We start from the raw sequence: 20,009 nt of genomic DNA on the forward strand, positions 1-20,009 counted from the left end.
AGGATCAGAAACTAATGTGTATCTGGGGATTAAGGCAGCTTTGCTATCCAATCTGAAAGCCAGCATATTCCAGAAGATTTTCAAAGTCTCTGAAGGCAGTGCTTTTCTGATTTTTATGTGTTTGAAAAATGTCAATTTAGTGTGCCTGGTGGAATTACATAGATGTTGCCAGCTGTCTGACACCAGCAGATAGCACCCAGAGCATTTCAGTATGGAAGTGGTAGGTCTGCAAAGTTGGGGACACTGCTCTCACTGAAATAGCACCCATACAAAAAGACTAAGACTTTCTAATTCCATGTTCACTTGCTCCTTTAAGAATTCGCTGTAATTTTCTCCTCCCACCTCTCCTGCCCCAGGAGTAATACCAGTGGTTATCCTGTAAGAAAAATAGCGTGTGTTTGCATTATTCATCTCTAGAAGGGAGTTGCCATCATGATATGAGTCTTTCTGTAACAAAGAGAAAAGAAGAAAAGCAGTGTCTGATCTCTTCCATGGCAGCCTCAGCCTATACCATTGTGCTTGGGGATCTTTTAACTAAGGAGGGGCTGAACTTACTCTAAAAGTTAAGATAAAAGCAAAATAAACCAGCAAACTCATTACTGTACTGACCTCATTGCTCTTCAGCTCTGGTCCCATTCTTCACAGGGATAACTCTTGGGATAACTCTGCCATAGTCCAGAGGTCTGGGAGAAAAGCTGCTGTAGGACAGCCTGGGATGAGGAGAGGCACAGAAGCAGGAGTTTAGGAAGTTTTATTTGTTGAATGCTTCAGGTTTTGTGTCTCACTGGTGTCAGACTCTGTCCCATTAAACATGATGGCTCCTGAGTCAGATGCTTTGTTTGTCTCATCTGTGTGGCCCTAGACTGTATCTGTGGTCCAGCTTGGTGTGTTCCCAGTGTTCTGCCACCCACTACTACAGGACAAATACATGTGAGCCTTCCAGGGCAGGGCTGCGAATTCCAGATGCCACCTGGGACAGCACATGCAAAAGGATGTTCAGCTTTTCCTGGGCACCAAGTTAATTTGTAAGGTCTAATGAGCTGATTTGGAACTTGCCCTTTCTACAATTTTCACATTTTTTCCTACTGAACCTGCTTTTTCCTTTGATCCGTAATTGGCAGTGTAGGTAAAACAAAGGAGTCCTGCATCTCCTGGGTGTCTTTACTGGGACCAAAACTCTCACTCAATTTTGTCACATTCAGCTTGGTTTGTGTCTCTGTGCCTCTGCTCTGTGCTAGCTGTGCACAAGGAGTGTCAGATGGTGTGACATCTACTCTTTGGCATGGGCATGAGGGTTATTTGTGTTCCATTTAGCTTTGCAATTAGGAACAATCTATTTTTGCTCTAGCTGCAAGGCATCTAGACTTTTTCCTGCTTGTTTCTTTGGAGTGAACTTGATGGGCTAAATTGTTTAGTTTTTGTGAGGGAATATCTGTAATGAAATGAAAGCTGCTAAGACCAAGCAGTTAAACCAAAAAGAAAAATGAAAAAATACCCAAGGAGATTCATTTGTCTAAACAGTTTTTTTAAAAAAAAGATTAGATTGAGAATTCAGATTAGATTGCAAGATGTTTCAGAAGACTCTGTTTCAGCAGAGTCTTCTGAAAACATGGTTGTTGTTGTTGTTGTCTGGATGTCTCTGATGGGCTCTCTGTTTTGATACCTTCTTCATGACTGGGAGATAAATTTTCCTTTTCTTTTTTTCTTTGGATAGGAAAGAATGCATTTTCACCATCGACCCATCAACAGCCAGAGATCTTGATGATGCTTTGTCCTGTAAACAACTCCCTGACGGTATGAGATATATTTTACAAAATACTCCTAGTGTTTGTATTCAGCTGTTGACACACTTGTATCTATAATTTGTCCTGAAGTATTCTTTGCCAAATATAAGTAGAGTAATAAACTAGTCCTTCTGTTGTTTTAATTGCTTGTTTTTAGAAATCTTCGAGCAGACATCTTCAAGCTGCACTCAGTCTTGGTGTTAGAAAATGCAGAGCCACAGTGTTTTGCATAATCAGAGCTGTAATTTGATTTGAGCAGATCTCAGCTGTCTCCTGTCATTATGGGAGTTAAGGCTGAATAGCTAATACACCACTCCTGCAGGCTAAAGTCAAGTGGAACTTTGACCTTGTGTTTGCAGTCCATGGGTAAAGGAATTCAGTTTTTTGAAGGTCACTGGCTAAACTGTTTTTTGGTGTTTATGGGATGCTGGGAATTGTCAGATGAGCACAGTGTGCCTTATAAGTTGTGTTTTTCTTCTCATTGCCTTTTGAGCTTTCTCTTCTGCCTTATTTGTACTTTTACTATGCCGTAAGCCAACAGAACAGAAAGTAAAGCTCCAGAAGCCAAATCTTGATGATTATGACCAAAGGAACTTCTCTCTTGTAAGCTTACTTTGCCATCCAATCTGGGCTCATTTACTTTGATAAGATCCAGTAACAGGCTTGGTTAGAAATAGTGCATGATTAGATTAGCCTATCTACCCCCTAATAATGAAGATAAGGTGTTTTTTTTTTCAGTATGTGTCTAGTTTTTCTTGCTCTTGCTTATCATCACAATATGGTGACATCCAAGACATAATTTCCATTTTTTAAAGTTGATTTCATACTGAGCAATGTGGCCAATGAATTGTAATGTCATTTAGACCCAAGTACAGAGTACTATAACAGTGCTATAAAATGGATGAAAAAAGCAGAGGTGAAAGACAATTTGAGGCCAATAAAATTAATTGTACTGTACAATAGCAGTTTTGAGGCAAGACTAAGGAAAAACTGCCATTGTTTTTCACAGAAAATAGAGTCTTCTTGAGAGATCGTAAGCTGAGCTCTGTTCTCCCTCTTTCCAATTTGTTATCTGAATCACTGTAGGTTTATGACAGCATTGTGATCCCACAGGTCCTCAGATCAAAAGTGTTGAAACTCTGACTTCTGAGCATTTACTGTTCACATACACGTGGGTTTTAGATGCTACAGGAGCCATTCACAGAGCTGGTTTGTGGTGCATATGTCTGCATTGTTCTCTTACCTATAAGCCATTTGGAGAAAGTGTTCAAAGAAAGTATCAGTGTGAACAAGAATTCTTCACTGGCAGAAAGTCAGCAAAGCCATTGCAGCACTGCCATTTGTGCTTGGGGCTTGTGGGTGTATGTAGTGATGAGGGATGTGACCACCCTTGAGGTCTGCCTTATCTTTCCAACTCCAGCAGAGGAGAAAAGGGGCAGGCAAGTGAATGCACTCACTGATGGCTGTCCTATCCCAAAAGCCTTTGGTTACCTCTGTGGATCATTTTCCATGAACCATTAGCTGGGAGCCTGCTCACAGCCTTTATGTGCCAGATCTCTGACTTTTGGCTGGAGCCATGAGTTCTTTCATGGGCTTGTTTTATCCTGTTCTCCCCTCAAGGAGAAGATGCTCTGAGCTGGAGCCTTCTTAAGAGTACCCTTATCGGTGCCTGTCCTGGGCATCATGTGCTCAGCCTCTCCTTTCAGCCTATGATCTGCTGTGAGAGTGCCCACACTCCACCACCACCTCAGCTTTTAACGAAAGAAATCAAAATTCACTCTCTGGAAAGGCCAGTTTTTTGCTGGTGAATCCCAGGGACCAGGTTTTAAATCAGTGTGGAAGGAACCACCATGGAAATACCTTTACATTTATTTTGAAGTCTGTGGTATTTATTCTGAGGAGACCTGATGGCTCAGAAGGAAGTACAGGCAGGAAACCAGATCCTGATGGTCTTTGCTGCAGTTATGATCCATTCAAGAGGGAGCTGAGAGTGGAATGGGAGTGACTGCATCCTTCACACAGGCATGGTGGCTGGCTGGCCAGCTTAGCATGGGTCCCTGAGCAGGCAGAGGAAGGAAATCTCTGTGCATCAGTGTTAGTTTAAAACGTGAGAGATTCTGAGGCAGAGAGGTCCAGACTGCAGCTGGAATCATCTCCCATAAGGCTCCTGATGTTATACAAGGAGATACCTGCAGAGTCTTTGTAATGAAAATGAGTAATAACAGCAACTAGGAGCTGTACTGATGGACTCTCATCCTTTATCCTCTCAATGTGCTGCTGTTTTAGGCACAGATTTGATGCAGCATTGCATGGACCTTTTCCTCAGTCTACTGTGGTTTGGTATGGAAATGCTAAAACACAGAGGTTAAATTTTTTAAATATTTGCTGATCTGTAGAACTCAATTGCAACTTTATTTTGCAATCCTCTTAAAAGGGATATCTGTTTCATGTGCAGTTTGCAATATAAGGTGTATTTTGTGCCCATTTCTAAGGTGTCACCTCAGAGACACAGCTGCAGAGCCTGTTGTCCAAGAGCCAGGGTTTGAGCATCACATAGTCTCTGTTCTTAGCAGAAGGAAATAACAGAAATGTGTGTATTCATATTTCTTGACACACACTCTTTATTGCAGTCCTTAGTTTGCATCCTGATGGGGAATTCAGAGATAGTTCATTCCATCAACCTGTTCCTGGCTGGGACTGGGCTCTGTCTAGCTGGGGACTTGCTTCTCTTCAGCTTCTGGCACAGGGGGACTTCAGCCCACAGACCTGCAGCTGGCAGAAGACTCCCTCATCCATCTCATATCACAAGTTCCTTGGATATTTTCTTGCATGCAGATTGAATCTGTCTGGACTTTTTTGTCCTGGTGTGAATTGAGCATCTTGCTCAGTGATTTTCAGTCTGTGGTCCACTGGCCTGTGTGGCACTATGTAGGGTGCAATTACAAGCCCATGAAATGTGGCTGGTGAAAGCAGGGGTAATAGGTCCATCAGCATATGTAAAATTTTCTAAGGTATCTGTACTTTGACTTAATTTTTTTTCAGGAATGTGCAGATTTAGACAGGTCCAAAACCAGTACTGAGAGTCCTTTGGGGTCACTTCTTTGTGCTCACTTGATTGCAAAGCTGTGGCTGTTCCCAGCTCTTCGGTGTTTAGGAGAGCCCCTATGGGAACCTCAATCTTATGCTTAGTAGAGCCTTTTGACATGTTTTAGAGGTACCCTGTGAACTTTTGGCTCTAAAAGTTGCTATGATAGCTGCAATTATTATGACAAAGAGTTGTTTTAGAAGTTAAGAGCGTGTCCAGGTCTGGCAAGGCTGAATCTCTCATGAGGGCAAAGTTGTGTTAAGAGTTAACACAGCTTTTATTCCAAATGTAAACGTGGTTACAAGAAATTATTATTTTTTCCATCTCTTTTGCCCATATGTAAAACACTTTAAAAAACCTTACCAAAAATCCCATCATGAACAAACCACATATCTTGGCATCCTCATGATGTCAGGAGATCTCCAAAAATCAACAGAGAATGCAGAACCCAATTCAGAATTCTCTGTTGGTGTATAGCACACTGAATTTCTACAAAAAACCACACTCATTTCTTACACTTCTATCAGACAGCTAAATCAGGCCATTTCAGAAGATTTTGGAGAATTAAATTGTCTTCAAGCATTCATTGCTAATTTATTCAAGACTGTGACAGCTTCTTTGCCTTGAAGAATTTTGGGCAACAAGCAGAGATAAGTGATTGTCTTTGCACCTTTGTGGAGTTTCAAGCCTTTTCAGTGTGACCCTTATCAGATCTGGTCAATGGGTGGAGGTGCTACATCCTCAGTAAAAGATGGAAAGGAGTTTTTTTGCTAAAGTAGTTCACAAATCTATCATTAAGAACTACCCAGTAGCAGAGTGCCACTAGCAAAGGAAGCATGGGATGGCTGTGGGAAGAGCTGTATTTTTAATGGAGCTTGCAGTAGGATATTGCAGCAGTTGGAAACTTTTCCAGGGATATATGTTTTAAGTGGGCCAGTCTGGTTTTGAGAGGATTTTATATTGGAGTCTGTTTCTGATTAACGGCCGTGCTCCTCGTTATTGTTTAATGATAGCAGTAGGGAGGTGAGCTTGCTGTTCACATTTGTGAGTGTATATTTTAAAAGAGATCAGCTCCAATAAAGAAGGAAAATAGGGTTATTTATGTAACAGCTGCAGAAATATGAACAAACTGTACTCCATTTAGATGATTCAGCATAAGCTTGGAGTAAAAGATGGCTCTGGCCTGCACCTAGTTTCTGCAGCCTTTGTAGAGCTTTCAGGGTAGCTTGAGGTTTTAAACAAGTTCATTTCAGTCAATGCTCTTTTGTGATCCTTTCTGCACGTCTTCTAGCAAATTGCTGAGGCCAGGAAGGCACAGCAGAATCATTCTCAGGTTGTATGGATGTCCAAGAAAACAGCTGTACTGTTTTCAAGCCTGAATGTTTTCACCCAGGGTGCAGAGGTTTACAGATTTATTCTGATCTCAGAGTGGCAGGTGACCTGTGTGTCCCAGTGATCCCAGGCATATTTCTCACACTTTCCAAATGTCTTCTGGGAATTATCTGCCAGTGGTGCTTGTATTTCTGGTAATGTACACTATTGATGCAGTCCTGTTTGAAGGCTGCTTACTGGTACGAGTGTAAATGGAATTTGGCACATTTCAAGACAGACAGTTCCTTCTATTGAAAGGTCAGGCCATGATGGGAAAAGATGAAGCAAAAATTATGTGGAAGTATTTCTGAGGGGTTGTTTTTTGATGCTGGTCTCAAAGTAATGCTTTGGGCTGTACTGACAGAGCTTTTGTAAATCTTTTATTTGTATATAAATAACAAATATGGTTCTCACTTGTGTTTTTCTTTCATTCCTGTAGTCTTACAGTCTTTAACAAAGTAATTTAAGTTCAAGTAATTTACATCTTTTTTAGGAGGAATTGTTGTACTGCAGAATAGAAATATATTCTACAGACTGCCCTGGTTTCCATGTCCATAGTGACGCTGGTTGCCTGCATTTTGGAGTGAGGCCATAAATAGATACAATCATTTACTCTTCCCAATGTTTGCCTGATGACTTAAACAAATGAGGCTTCTACAGTGTGCAGCCCCCTGTTTTTTTCTGTTTCTCTTAAATCCATTCAATCTGTTGGTGAATTTTAATCAAATATACCTAAGAGAAATGGGATTAAAAAAAATCCAACACATTGTGTTTCTATATGTGTCATAAAAGTGGGGTATAAGCAAAGAAGAGAGCTTTTCTTTGTGACCCAAATCTTGGAAGAGTGCAGCATGACCTTTCTGCTTAGCACAAAGCACCTTGTGAGCTGGAGTTTTTGGGAACAGATCTGCAGAGACTGAGACTTAGTTCTCTGTTCAAGGAGCCTATTTCACACATTTTGGTAAAGCAAACAAATATTTTACCAAATATTGATAAAATTCTCCCTTCTTCGCTGCAGACCTCCAGGTTCTGGGGCTGCTTTTCTCAGACCTGGAGAGCTTAGTAGACATCCCCTGGTGTGGGAACTCCAGAATCTTGTGCTTCAAAAACACCTGTAGATCCCTGGTAGCCCCAAGATATTCTGTACCATCTCAGATGACCACCTGGTCTTCCTCTCCTTTGATCCACATTCTTTCCTGGTGTAGTTTGCAAACACTTAGGATGTTTTAATTTTCCAAAGTTCTGTACACTTATATTTTGCTTTTTAAGATGTAAATATTGCCTCTTCTATTCAGCTTTGTCTCTCTGGCCACTTAAGGACTGTAGGGTGAAATTTGCTTTAGCAAAATGTGGTGCAGGACCCTTTAGCAAATTCCTTTGGTCCCTGCAGGACAGAGTATCAGGAGAGTTTGTAACTGGAGTCTTGCTGTGCAGACCTGCTTAAGATAAACACTGAAGAACAAATCAGTGTTGGATCAAAAGTTACTTTTGAAATAATTATGGACTTATTTATCAAAAATAATTTATGAAATTACTATGCTTCCTTCTTTGTAAGCTGTTTAAAATGAACAGACACCAGACCTGCAGAGAAAATGACAGAAACAGATTGACATGTGAGTCAAATGTCAAATGATCATAAAGTTCAATTTGCTTAGATTTACTGCAGGAGTCAAATATGGGAAAAATTAGATCTACAAGGAGCAGGACTGTGTGCAACATTTGGTAAAATTTTACTTTGGTAAAATATATATATATATATATCAGATATAATTAGCTCGTCTCTCCTGTTACCTGCTGGTTAATCTGGGGATGTTTTGTTGTGTCACTAGGAGAGTGAAAAAGACATATTGCAGTGATTAGAAAGAGGTACATATTCTTCCTATTGAAGGCTTGTGGTTGCAGATTCACTGAAATACGCAAAATGCTCTCAGATCTCTGCCAAATCCAGATCCCTGCTGTGCCCCACAGTGTGCTCCCGTGTAATGCTGGGAACTGCAGGATGCACACTGTGTTTTGTCTCTTCTTTGGGGGTAACATGGGGTTGTGTGCGGAAACACACGTCACTTCCAATTTCCAAGTGCAGGGTTGAATGGAATCAGAAGGCTGAAATGAGTCTGCTTTTCTCCACCAAACATCTCTCTTGAAATTGGTGGGACAGCTTGATGGAGTGGGGCTCCCCTCAGTTCCACTGGGAATAGGACAGGTTGCTCCAAACTGCTGTTGTCCAAAAGGGGAATAGAATGAGCCAAATCCCCAGACAAGTGCATTAAACTGGGTGTTAAAGTACTGGGGTGATTAAGAAAGGTAGGATGTAGATAGAGCATTTATTGGTAGAACATAATTTAAAATGGTTTCTTGCATATGTTTGAAAGCTGCTTGTGAGAAGGTTGATTAAAAGCTTGGTTAAGCAAAATTGGGCAGGGTTTGTGATTGATAATCCATATTTATTGTGCTGGATTTTTATATCAGGTATAAATATTTTATAAATATTTCATCCTTATCCCAAATGTTGTTTGGTTTTTTGGGTTTGGTTTTTTTTTTACTGTATGCAAAGAAAGCCGTGTGGCAAAGAGACATAGGATTAAAACAAAATAAAAGGTATATTGTGTGAGAAAGACTAAGGTAACAAAGACTGTCTGCAGAACATGCAAACAGATGTGCAAATACCAGTAGAATTACTCACAGAAGTGAGCTTACTGTTCTGCAGGGAGGAGAGATGCTTTGGGCAAAGTCGCCTTCTGGATCATTTCAGTTCATGAATTCAGGACCTGGGACAATTCCCCAAAGATTTAGAGGCATGGGATTTTATGTCCTGGTGGATCTCACTGACATTTGTGGATACAAAGTTTAAAAAAAAGGAGTGTTTGATTGTGTATTGAAGGAAAAAAAAAATAAAGAAAATGCCTTTAAGTAGCTGGATAATGGAATGAAGGAAAGAAGATCCAGAAATTCTTGTGCAAACAGATTTCAAAGCACTTTGCCTAGAATTTCCATTCATGAAAAAGGAATTCATGGAGAAGAACCACAAATGGTAGGGGATGACCATTCAGACCTAGAGAGAACAGGACTTTTCAGTGAATGTAGCAAATAAAAGTCAGAAGATATGCAAGGAAGATAAATTTTAAAAGGATACAAATAATTGGCAGTGTGTTCCCACATGGTTATCTTCAGCCACATGTTCTGTTACATGTAGGCAGCAAAAGAGTTACTGCTGTATATTGTCTTCATTATCAACTTTATGAAATGGTAGGATCCCTCAGAATCACTGAGTTATTGTTTTAACTTGTTATATATTGCAATGTAGGGTTTCAGAACCCAGTTGAACAGGAAAAACATCTTACACTGTAATTCACTACAGTATTTATTGATAGTTTACTATTTTGCTAGATACACAGAAAAAGTAAAACCAGGTGCAGATGGAAATGTTTTGAAAATCTTTCCAAAAATAAACAGTTGGAAGGCTAAAAGTGAAATCTCAGCGACTTTGTTCTATTTCCAAAGTTGAAGAAATGTCAAGGCTGTTCTGAGGAAGTACATTGTATGTGTTTGGCCTAGCACTACATCCCAAGGTCTCTTTGAATGCCTGGGAGTGCTCACTCAGCCTTGGATTACTGCATACAGTAGAGATATCACAAAAGGAACTGACCAAGCAGTAGAGAGAGGCTGGTCCCTCCCCACTCTAAACCTTCATTTCAGGAACAGGATGACATCCTACACCCAGAAATACTGTAATTCATCTCAAAAGCTGCTGGGTGTCACTTCCCATCACTTTAAATCCAAAGACTGCAGATTTCCTGACAGAGCCTCTTGAATCAGTCTTGGAATACAAACAATTGATGATGTGAATACCAGAAATTGTCTTTTTACCTTCATCATGTTGGCTGCAAACCTCGCTGCTAAGAGGCTGCCAAGAGAGCTCAGGGCAGTCTGCCTTGGTATCAGCAGAGATTGCTTTCTGAGCCAGGAATCCAAGCCATTGCCTCTGTGTCCTCCTGCTTGACATCTTGTCAGGATGAAGGATGGAAGATCCATCCACCAAGTGTTGAATTTGAGTCTGCTTGACAAAGATTCATGCTGGGTTTAAGCTGTAAGTAGTCATCTAAAGGTTCTCCCAGAGGTGACCATATAATAAGTAATGACATTCAGTGGATAAATCTGATGTGTTTGGGGTTTGTAGCTCCTCTTAAGTCGTTCATTACTTGAGTCTTGCAAAGAAGTCTGTACAGTTTACAATACCTCTGAGCAGAACTTTCTGTTTTGGCACATCACAAGGTCTGCTAAGCACTCATGCAGGCACAGGGGAAACCAGCTCTGCTGTGAACCTCTACAGTGTAAGCAGTACTAGCACAGGAATGGGGACAAAACCTGCATGGGCAGGAGGTGGGACACAGGCTTTGCTGCATAAGGAACTACTGTCTCTGGTCTGTCTTCCAATGGACACCTTTGATATATCAAAGAAATGTCACGTTCCCTTTGTTTTCCATCATTATACTGTGTGTCCCCAATTGTTCTGAGCTCTTTCCTGATTTTTTGTTACTGCAATACTTGTTCCCTACTTGTATCTGTATTTTTCTGCTTGTATCTTGCTCAGCAGTGTGAAAAAATCCTTATTCAGTGTGCTTATTCTGTTGGCTATCATTGCCTGTGTCCTTCAGTCTGCAATTAAATATTTTCTCTTGTTCATGCTGCGTGAATTCTGTCCTGAGTATTTATGTTTTTCCCTCAGGAGAATTCCTTCCTCGTGCAAGTATCCAGCTTAATGGTGCAGTATTAGCACTTTCATAGAAGAGCTCTTTCATTCTCCTCCAGAGTTATTGTATCAGGTTTTAAGGTAGTTTTCAGGACAGGTGTAGGTAGTAGGTGCCTTCTGGGTGGCAGCATCTTTTGTCATAAGGTGATGAAGAGCTGATGCAAGTTTGCTCAGGAGAGGAAGCTCATTATGTTGCTCTGCCTTGGTGATGTGATATCATCTGTGGAGTCTGGAGACCTGATTGATGCCAGCATAGTTGTCTCCAGCTCATGGGAGTTTGGAAACTGGGAGAACACCACCAGCACAAAGATTTACCCTGTGTTCCCATGGGAGGATTTGCCTTCCTGAGAGCCTGAGACAGCCTCATGCTGACCAAGAGCCATCTCTGAGCCTCCCCTTCAGATTTGGGGGGGGTCCCTTTCCTGCAGGGGCTTGTGCTGGTTTGTGTGTAAAACTCAGGGCTCTGTAATGCACAGTGCATGAAGTGCCACCTTATGAAGGTGTCCTGGCTTTGTTTTGAGGTATAAAAGGTGGCTTTTAAATTATATCAAGTGGTTTTAGGACGTTGCTGAATTTATTAGCTGCTGCAGACAAAAATTTTATGCAATTCACATGAAAGACCTGCTTCCAGAATTTAATTTAGTAATAGATATAGTCTCCTCATAATTCTGAAAGTATTTTAAGGATTGCTGATGGCTCCTGGAAACCTCTAGAAAAGATTTCTGCTTTTCCTCTTCACTTGTCCTTTGCTGCACTTAATGAACAGATGAGTTTTGTTTTGGACCTTACCTAGAGCTACTCACAAATTGGTTTGTAAAATTGTAGTTGTCTCTGTAATGTTCAGTTTTGATGTAAGGGAGAAAATGGCCAAAGTTCAGGGTAGCTGACCAAAGTAAAACAGTACTTTAAGAATCATGTTATTCTGGATTTTAGACTCATTGATGTCCAACACTGACCTTTTAAATTAAAGAAGTAAAGAAGAAAGTAACAAAAACCCTGTTATGGTTTATTTTTGTGAAAAACTGAATATCTTTTTATTCTCTTAGAACTGCTAAAAGCATCACTTTGCCATGTCACCTTTCCTGTCAGTAGTTTCTCAGATGCTTGTAGAAGTTGAGGAAGTGCTTAGACTTGCAGTATGGGAAGAGTTAACATTGAGAGATGTTTTTGGTTTTTTTTTTTTCTCCCTTCTCTTGTGATCTCATGCTGTTTAGCAGTTTGGAGTAACTGGGGCCAATCTCAGTTCTGCTCATATTGGGGATTTTTGAAATATGGAAGTTCTTATGAAGCATTTACAGGCTGAAAATGCCTTTTCCTTCTCTTCCAGCTCTTTCTTACTAATCCCTTTTTGTTTATAATTTTTTCAATAAAGAAGTTCCTTGAACTGTTTTGTCATAGAGAATGAGATCATCAGCAAAAAAAAAAGGAACAGCCTGTTCCTTGTTCCTCTGCAAGGTGCCACTGCTCTCCTTTGATTTTAGCATTGTATTGATGCACAGGAGATTTTGGGGTGGGTTCAAACAAGCCAGATCCTCTGCTTGAGGAGCTGAACCTTCTCCAAAACAACTGTGTGCCCATTGTGCTGGGGGAGATCTGCCTTTCATGGCTCTGTCTCTTGGCAAGCTCCAGGAGGGGACGCAAGCTTTCAGAAAGTTGGCGAGACACAAATCCATTCTGCTCTGCCATTCTCGCAGCCACATGATGGTAAATAAAAGGGAAATTGTCCTCTCTGTTTGTGGCATCACAACTGTGTTGTTTGCAGTAAGATGACAACAAATCCTGTCCCGCTGGCAGAGCATTGGCCCAAGGGGAGTTTGAGTGGCTGAATGCCCAGCCCTTTCCCTTTCTTCTTGCAGACCCCAGGAGAGCTCCTCCTTGCAAAGGGCCTCTTTACTAGGTTTTGCAATGCTGTGGTGTAATTTCAGACAATGCTCTTGTCTCCCATCCATCCCTGTCACTGCATCTCTGTAGTTGCAGAGAGGAGCTAATAGGGTTCAGCTGGTTAATAAAACACGCCTTGCTTGATTCTAAACTGCATTCCCTGTTGCTAAACATCTCCCAAGAGCAGCTTTGCAGTGGTAGAGTTTGAATGGCACAACAGTTTTGCATCCACTTTCAGATGAAATTATTTTAAATGAAAGAGTCCCAGAGACCCTGAGTGAAAGAAGCCATCCAAGTGCCTTCAGCATTTTTCATTGCAATAGATGCTCCCTGCAGCTCTTGCTTTAATAGCAGCATATGAAGTGTCTGGCTTAATCTCCTGTGCATTTTTATGTAAATTCCTTTTAAAAAGCCCTAACCCTAAACTCGTAGTGTATACCTAGCTTAAGGGGTTGTTGTACAGCTTTAAGTTCCCTGTTAGAGAATTTGGGATGAAACAAATCTGTAGTTTGTAAAAGTACTTGTTTCTCTAAGAAATGTAGGTTATAAAAAGTTTGTCACAATGGAGTGCTACATGGCAAGGCTTGCAGCCTCTCTTTGCTTGAAAAGTAGATTTTTTTCAATAAAATGGAGGTCAAGTAGACCATGTGTTGTAGCCTATGTGTGTTGTCCATGTGGTGTCCACCCTCTACCCCTTTTCTCTGATCTCTTTGACAACACTTTTTTTACTCCATGACTGCTGGTTAAATTATCTTTCCCTTTCAGGCCACTTTTTCATTTTTTTCTTGTTACCTTCCACTGCCCCCCACCCCCCTTGGGAAATAACATTTTTGCATTTTCACAATGTGAAATGTTCCTTTTGTGACTTTGTCATGGTTAGAAAAACTGTTTGTGGACCTAGAACAGAATTCTAGTGAACAGTATTTCTTTATCCACAATGCTCTTTCAAACTAATTAGCAAATAAACCAGGAGAGAGCAGCAGGCAGGTATTTCTTTGGCTGGTATTTTGTCTAGCACATTCAAAAGCAATAATTTGAAAGAAATCAGATTGGTTGATCACTGTGCTGTATCTTCAAATTCTCTTGGTCTGAATATTTTGGGGGTGAGAGAGATAGGGTGATTCATACATGAACAAGACAAACCCAAGAGCTGCCAGTTTGCATTATGTCAATGTATGTAAGAAAATATTTAGATAGAATTTCCATTAAAAGTTCAAAAGCAAGGGTCTCATGCTCACCCCAGCTTTTAGAAGCTCTGGTGGGAAACCTGAACGAAATTTAACTCTGCTTAGTGTGTTTTCGTTGGCTGACTCCATGTTTTATTATCTCATGCAATGAGATCTTTCTTGGTTTGTCGATTTTCTATCGAGGACAAAAAGTTCATGTATGTAACAGTGCACATATTGAATTAAAGTGCGATTAAAGGCATGATGTAATGACCCCCTCTCCTTTTCCTTTAGTCAATATTTGCCTGCAGGGTCAATACATTACGATATTGACTTCAAAGTTTTCAATATTTTTTTACCTTCTGAGTGTGTTGGCTTTGAGTGTGTGTAATATTAAACCTGTTGGTTGAACTGTTGGTCTAAGACTTACTGTCTAAGTAGTTTCAGGCTTGGATGCCTAATCCATGTAGAGCAGCTTTCAAGGCATGTGATAATATCACAACACAGCTGTAGGCAGCTTTCTGAGGTGAACCATTTAATCTGCAGTCTTTGCTCCCAGTTTCCTGACAAGTGGTGGAATTTGTCCCTTGGTGTGCAATGGGATTATTGCCCCCTCTCCCTGCTGCCATCATATTTAGTCTCTGCAGGCCCTTCCAGTGTCTGGAGGTTATGTGGGCACATCTAAACCCCGTCCCTCCTGCCCTCCGTGTGTGTTTCTGTACTCTGGACATCTGTGCTCTGTTCAGTGCACAAAAGCTGCTCAAAAAGCAAGATCACACTTTACGCACTCGCAGCGCTGTGCAAACATGGCTTAATAAAGTTAAATCGTTATGAAGGCAGGCAGCTCTGCAGGGTGGGCTGGTGCTCATTTCCCTGAGTTCCCAGCTGGGGCACAGTGGGCTGGGTGTCTCCCACTAATAGGAGGCTGAACCTTCTCATGCTTCCTCTTCATCTGTTTCCACTCCTACTCTGCTGAAATCCTGTGCTGGTATCCATCAGAAGGGCACACAAGGCACATGTACTGCTTAATGACAACAGCTACAAACCATTTATCCTTCAAAAACGTGACACTCCAGAGAAGGGCTTTGATAATGTTCTTTGCGAGGTATATAAATAAACAGGATTGTCACCAGCGTGGGATCTTATTACTTTGTCTCTTTAGAAAAATTAAGGAAAGAAAAAATATTTATAGATACCAAGGGGTTAGTGAATTCCTCTAAAGAACCAAGTGTTATAATTAGGAACCCGCTGCACTTAGAACTATTCTACAAATAAGCACCTCAAATCCAGCCTAGTCCTTCCAGAGAAAACAAAGGTCAATAGGCTGCTTTGAGGATTAGCAAACCAGAATTTCTTGGACCCAGGTACTAATTACTTCCAAAGCTGAGGATGATCACTACTTCCAAATCCGAATTACTGCCAAAACCTCACGATAAACCTCAGTAGTACTCCTCTCTAGCCTAACTTTTGACTTAAGATGCTTTTAAACTGGACTCAAAGGATAAAAAGCCGAATCTGAAGGAAAGGCAGGGTACGAGTGGAAATATTCTTCTAATGGAACGCTGCATTTCTGCACAACCTGGTCCAAAGTAATTGAGGACTTCCCATGTCCCCAGCAGCAAATTGGGCTCAACCAGGTTGGTGCAGTTCTGAAAACCCAAAAGTATGTGTGACTGACTGCTGCACACCAGGGAAATTGGATCCTGCATAGCCTGTGTGTTTTCGAGGTGGGGTTCCATCTTTCTTTCATGCTGTTGTGTGGCAGCAAAGGGATGAGGCCTGAGCTCACTATTATAAGCTCCTAATTGGAAAGATTTATCCACATGATTTTAAGGGTTTTCACATTTCCACCTCTGTACTTGAGGATTCATTTCTATGTATATTCTCTCGCATGTTGTAGCCACGAGGTGGTGAATTTGAGTGTCCTGAGAGAACATGTTTTTCACCCCAGGTGGGAGAAGTGGAAACAAGTATCGGTTTTGTGAGATTTTGGCATAAAGCAAAAAGGTTGCAGTAGCACTGGGGGAGAGGAATTAGTTGAGTGTGTCAGCAGTTCATTTCTGCTCACAGCTTACTGACTTCCTTGTGCAATTCCAGGGAACTTGGAAGTGGGAGTGCACATTGCGGATGTGAGCTACTTCGTACTGGAAGAAACAGCACTGGATAAAGTAGCAAGCCAAAGGGCCACCAGTGTCTATCTGGTGCAGAAGGTAAGGACAGCTTTTCCTTTGTCTGTCTTTGACTGTGCCTTCCATTTACCATAAATTCACTTTCAAGGTTTGTTTTCAGAAGCTCACAATCAAAATCTGGTTGTTATTGCAGGACACCTACAAAAATGAGTAAGTTGATGGAAACACAGAAGGTGACATAGCTGCTGACTGCCTTGGAGCTTACAGAGAGAGGTGGAGCAGGAGCCTGTGACCCTCTGTCTGTGGTCAGGGAGTGCCCCACATGCGCCAGGGTTCACCAGCTCAGTGCTGACTTGAGCCAAGCCCTCCACACCCAAGCTTGCTCCTCCACTTTGCTCTTGGGGGCTTCAGATTTGCAGATGTGGAAGATTTTGTCTTGCTTTTGGTACAAGAGTCCAACTAATCCCTCCCAGAAATGGATTTGTGTCAGAATAGGGTGTAAAACACCCAAACAAACACCTTGAGGTAAAACAAAAGGTTCACACTGTGGATATCCCTAATAATGGAGGAATAGTGTTCCTTCATCATGCAATGAAAAGATGCTTGAAAATATACAGATTTTAGCTTAACAGAATCAAATGTTAAGCTCAAGTTTTAAGTTGACTGCTAAGCTTTACAAATGAACAGGTTCAGGTTTAACGTTGTTGGAAAGGAAATGTGTAGGGTTTGTTTGTAGCTGTCTCATTTGCAGTTGAATGTGCAGAAACACTTTGTAGCTCGTCAGATACCACTGGCACTGTGCATGTAGGGAAGCTGGAAAACTTGGCTGTCAGTGTCCTGTGCAGGCTTGAGGCATCAGCTGCATGAAGAGGAGCGTTGAAACAGTCTCATTGAGCAGATTAATCTGCCTCTCCTCACACTCCCATTCAATCAGACTGAAGTCATTGTCTCCACAGCCCCTTCTGGAATGACAGGACATCTTTTGTATAATAAATAAATAAATGTGTCCTATGTTCTATTTAGGATTAGGATTCTCCCCATGCCTTCCCTTCCTGGATGTTTTCAGGGTTGTTATCCAGAGACGTTTTTGTAATGAGGCTTGTTCCAGTAGCTTCCTCTGTCCTCTCTACACTTTCTGGATGATAAAATGATTCATGTTACACTACTGGCATCAAATTAATGGTTTCATATCAAGCTGTTTACCTTTAGCAGCTGTTCTGTAGCTTTCTTTGAGTGGAAGTGTTTACCTTTAGCAGCAAGGCACAGCTTTGGGGGTCTTGGGGAGTCTGGTGGGTTTCAGCTCCCTGTGGAACCACTGTGACAGCAGTGCCAGAGTGTCCCCACGGGGTCAGTGGTAGTGACACCAACAGGACACAGCTGCTCTGTGCTGGGAGACCCCAGTTCCCTGTGCTTGCTGTTCTGCACGAGTGGGAAGCAATGTGTATCTCATGGAAACAGCTGTTCTGGCACCAGTCTTCCCAACCCTACAGTCTCTCCAGTGATAAGCCCTTGGCTTCTGCAGTGCTCTGCTTCCCCCTCTGATGAATGACTCGATGATGCGAGGTGTGGGCTGGCCTAGGGGGGATATCACTGGGGGCAGCAAAGCTGTACTCCAGGAGGATGTTGTGGCAGTATTTCCAAGTCAAAATACTGTGTTTTGAGGCCATGTAATTATTTTAGTCAAGAGAGAAGGAAGATTTTATAAAGAAAGGAGACATTTTTCATGAAAATCTAGTTGGATGAAGAAGCTAACTGAATTTTCTTTCAAAGTGCCTTTTCCCCCCAGCACTGCCAATCCTGTGCAATGCCAGAATAAGTTACCTGCTGCCCCAGTCTTCAATTCATCTTCAACTACCACGGCCCAGCAGTCAGGATTAGTGTTTTACCCACACTTCTGCCCTGCCGAAAACACATTTTAAAACAACAAACTAAGTTAGATGATGAAATATTCAATATTTTAATTGCAAGAGATGAAAAGGAGCATGGGGATGGGCAAAGGAACGCAGCCAGGTTGTCTGAAACAAGATGGTAGCATGACTCTTGTAGAAAATATGCTTTCCTTTGATGAAACTGTTTCCTAAGAACAGCTGTGATTCTGCGAGAGGTTAGCGCCATGCTAATCCTCCTAAAGAAGTTAAATAAAGCCACATATTTAATTTTCCTGAACCAGAAGGGGAGTTATTGTGTAATTGCTAGTGGTCTATTTAATACAAGTCAAAAGTTTTTGAAATAAGAATGTATCAGGTTTTAAGAAGCAAGAAAACCTAAGCAGTTTCCTCTTTTTTGGCACATCTCACAGTGTTATTTTAGGTGTGAAGCAGCTCGAGTGAGAGTTCAGCCATAAATCCCTGTAATATTTTACTGGTCCTTTTTTACACTGGAGATCAAAGATCAGAGCTGTAAGCCTGTCTTCATTTTGAGTCCAAGGACTTCAAGACATTCACTGTTGACACCAGCAGGTTGTCAGGGTGTTGATATTTTGATAATTTCAGGCTCAGTAACAAAGAGTTGATCAAAATCTGAATTCGTGGAAGTGTTGATACTACTCCTGAGGAGAAATCTTGGCTCATAAACAAATTGCTTATTTCCTTTGAGTGTCTTTTAGTGTACAAGCAAGAGATTTGCTGAACCCACTCCATTGCTGGACTTCAGCATCCTCCTACCAGCTCTAGTGGAAATTCTTGCTTAATGCAATCGCTCCTCGTTGGATTGGTTGAGGGAGAAGGATCACCTTGTGAGTCAGTGGTGGCCATAACCAACCTGAACCAAGAACTAAGGGGCAGCCAAAGCAAGATGAAGTTGTTTGAAGGGAGCAAAACTACTCATGTGACTTTGTGAAGATAAGGGCTTGTGCATGACCAGTGTTTGTTCCTTTTTCTCTTCGGTTGGCTGACCAGTTCTCCTCTTCTGTTCCTTGAAAAGCTGCTACAAGTCAATTTATCAGAATTGCTCTGGGCTAACCTGCTCTGAACCTGGCCAGTGAGTTAGTCCTGGCTGCAGCAGGTGTTTCAGATTTTATAGGGAACAAGAAGTTTTATCATCCCAGCATGCATGTGCTCCCTCCCACTGCCCAGCTCCCCAGGAATGAGTCTGAGACTGGAAACTGACATTTGGGTTCTGGAAGCATTTTATTAGCTGAAGAGGCAAAACAAAACAAACCCCAGAGCTTTCAAAAGCAGGGATTTAGATCTTCCCATGCAGAGGAGCCAGCTGCTAAGTGGTGTGACCAGCTGTGGTCACAGGTCCATCTGTTTTATGATGCCAGCATGGTGGTGTGTAGCACCCCCAGCCCTCTCCCACTTTGGGTTTCCAGTGGTGCCATTGCTTTGGCTTTCTGGGATGGGTGGCTGCCTGCAGGGAGAACCAGCAGCATGGAGCAGGCTGTCAGGCAGTGCTGGACAACTGAGTCTTGAGGGTAGTGCTGAAGATTTTGCATTTAGGACTTGGAAATAGGGAGAGAGAAATCGTCTATCTGTGGTTTGATTTGAAGTGCAGACCTGCAGCTGTCAGCATTGTGGAGATCAGCCTTTCTCTCAAAGAAGTGCCCTTTCCAGTATCTCTTGGGCACTGCTAGGCTTGTGGGGAGAGATGATGTCTTTTATTAACCTGACTGAAAGAGGGGGTTTAAAACCAGACAAGCTCTCACCACCCAAGCCCTGGTTTCTAAGACACATTCATTAGAAAGGATTTCCTGGGGGGGCGTAGCTCCTTTTTCACATTATAAATTATTTTTTTGCCTAGCCCTGCTGTGCCTCTCCAACTGCATTTCTAGATTCAGCTACATTTGCAAGCCCCTTATTCCAGGTTTATGACCCTTGTATAAGCCCAGGTGACTTTATTTCT

General features: G+C 41.8%; 1 protein-coding gene across 4 annotated transcripts in view; it reads left to right on the forward strand.

The window, feature by feature from the left end:
- DIS3L2 (DIS3 like 3'-5' exoribonuclease 2) overlaps positions 1-20,009 on the forward strand; it is a 178,437-nt gene that overhangs the window by 89,177 nt on the left and 69,251 nt on the right. For all 4 annotated transcript variants that reach the window (XM_015637358.2, XM_015637359.2, XM_015637357.3 and 1 more), the window contains exons 11-12: positions 1,715-1,794; positions 16,135-16,247. In XM_015637358.2, the coding sequence (XP_015492844.1) occupies positions 1,715-1,794; positions 16,135-16,247 (193 nt within the window). The remainder of the gene's footprint in view (positions 1-1,714; positions 1,795-16,134; positions 16,248-20,009) is intronic.

This window comes from Parus major, chromosome 9, assembly GCF_001522545.3.
Source record: "Parus major isolate Abel chromosome 9, Parus_major1.1, whole genome shotgun sequence".
NCBI lineage: Eukaryota > Metazoa > Chordata > Aves > Passeriformes > Paridae > Parus > Parus major.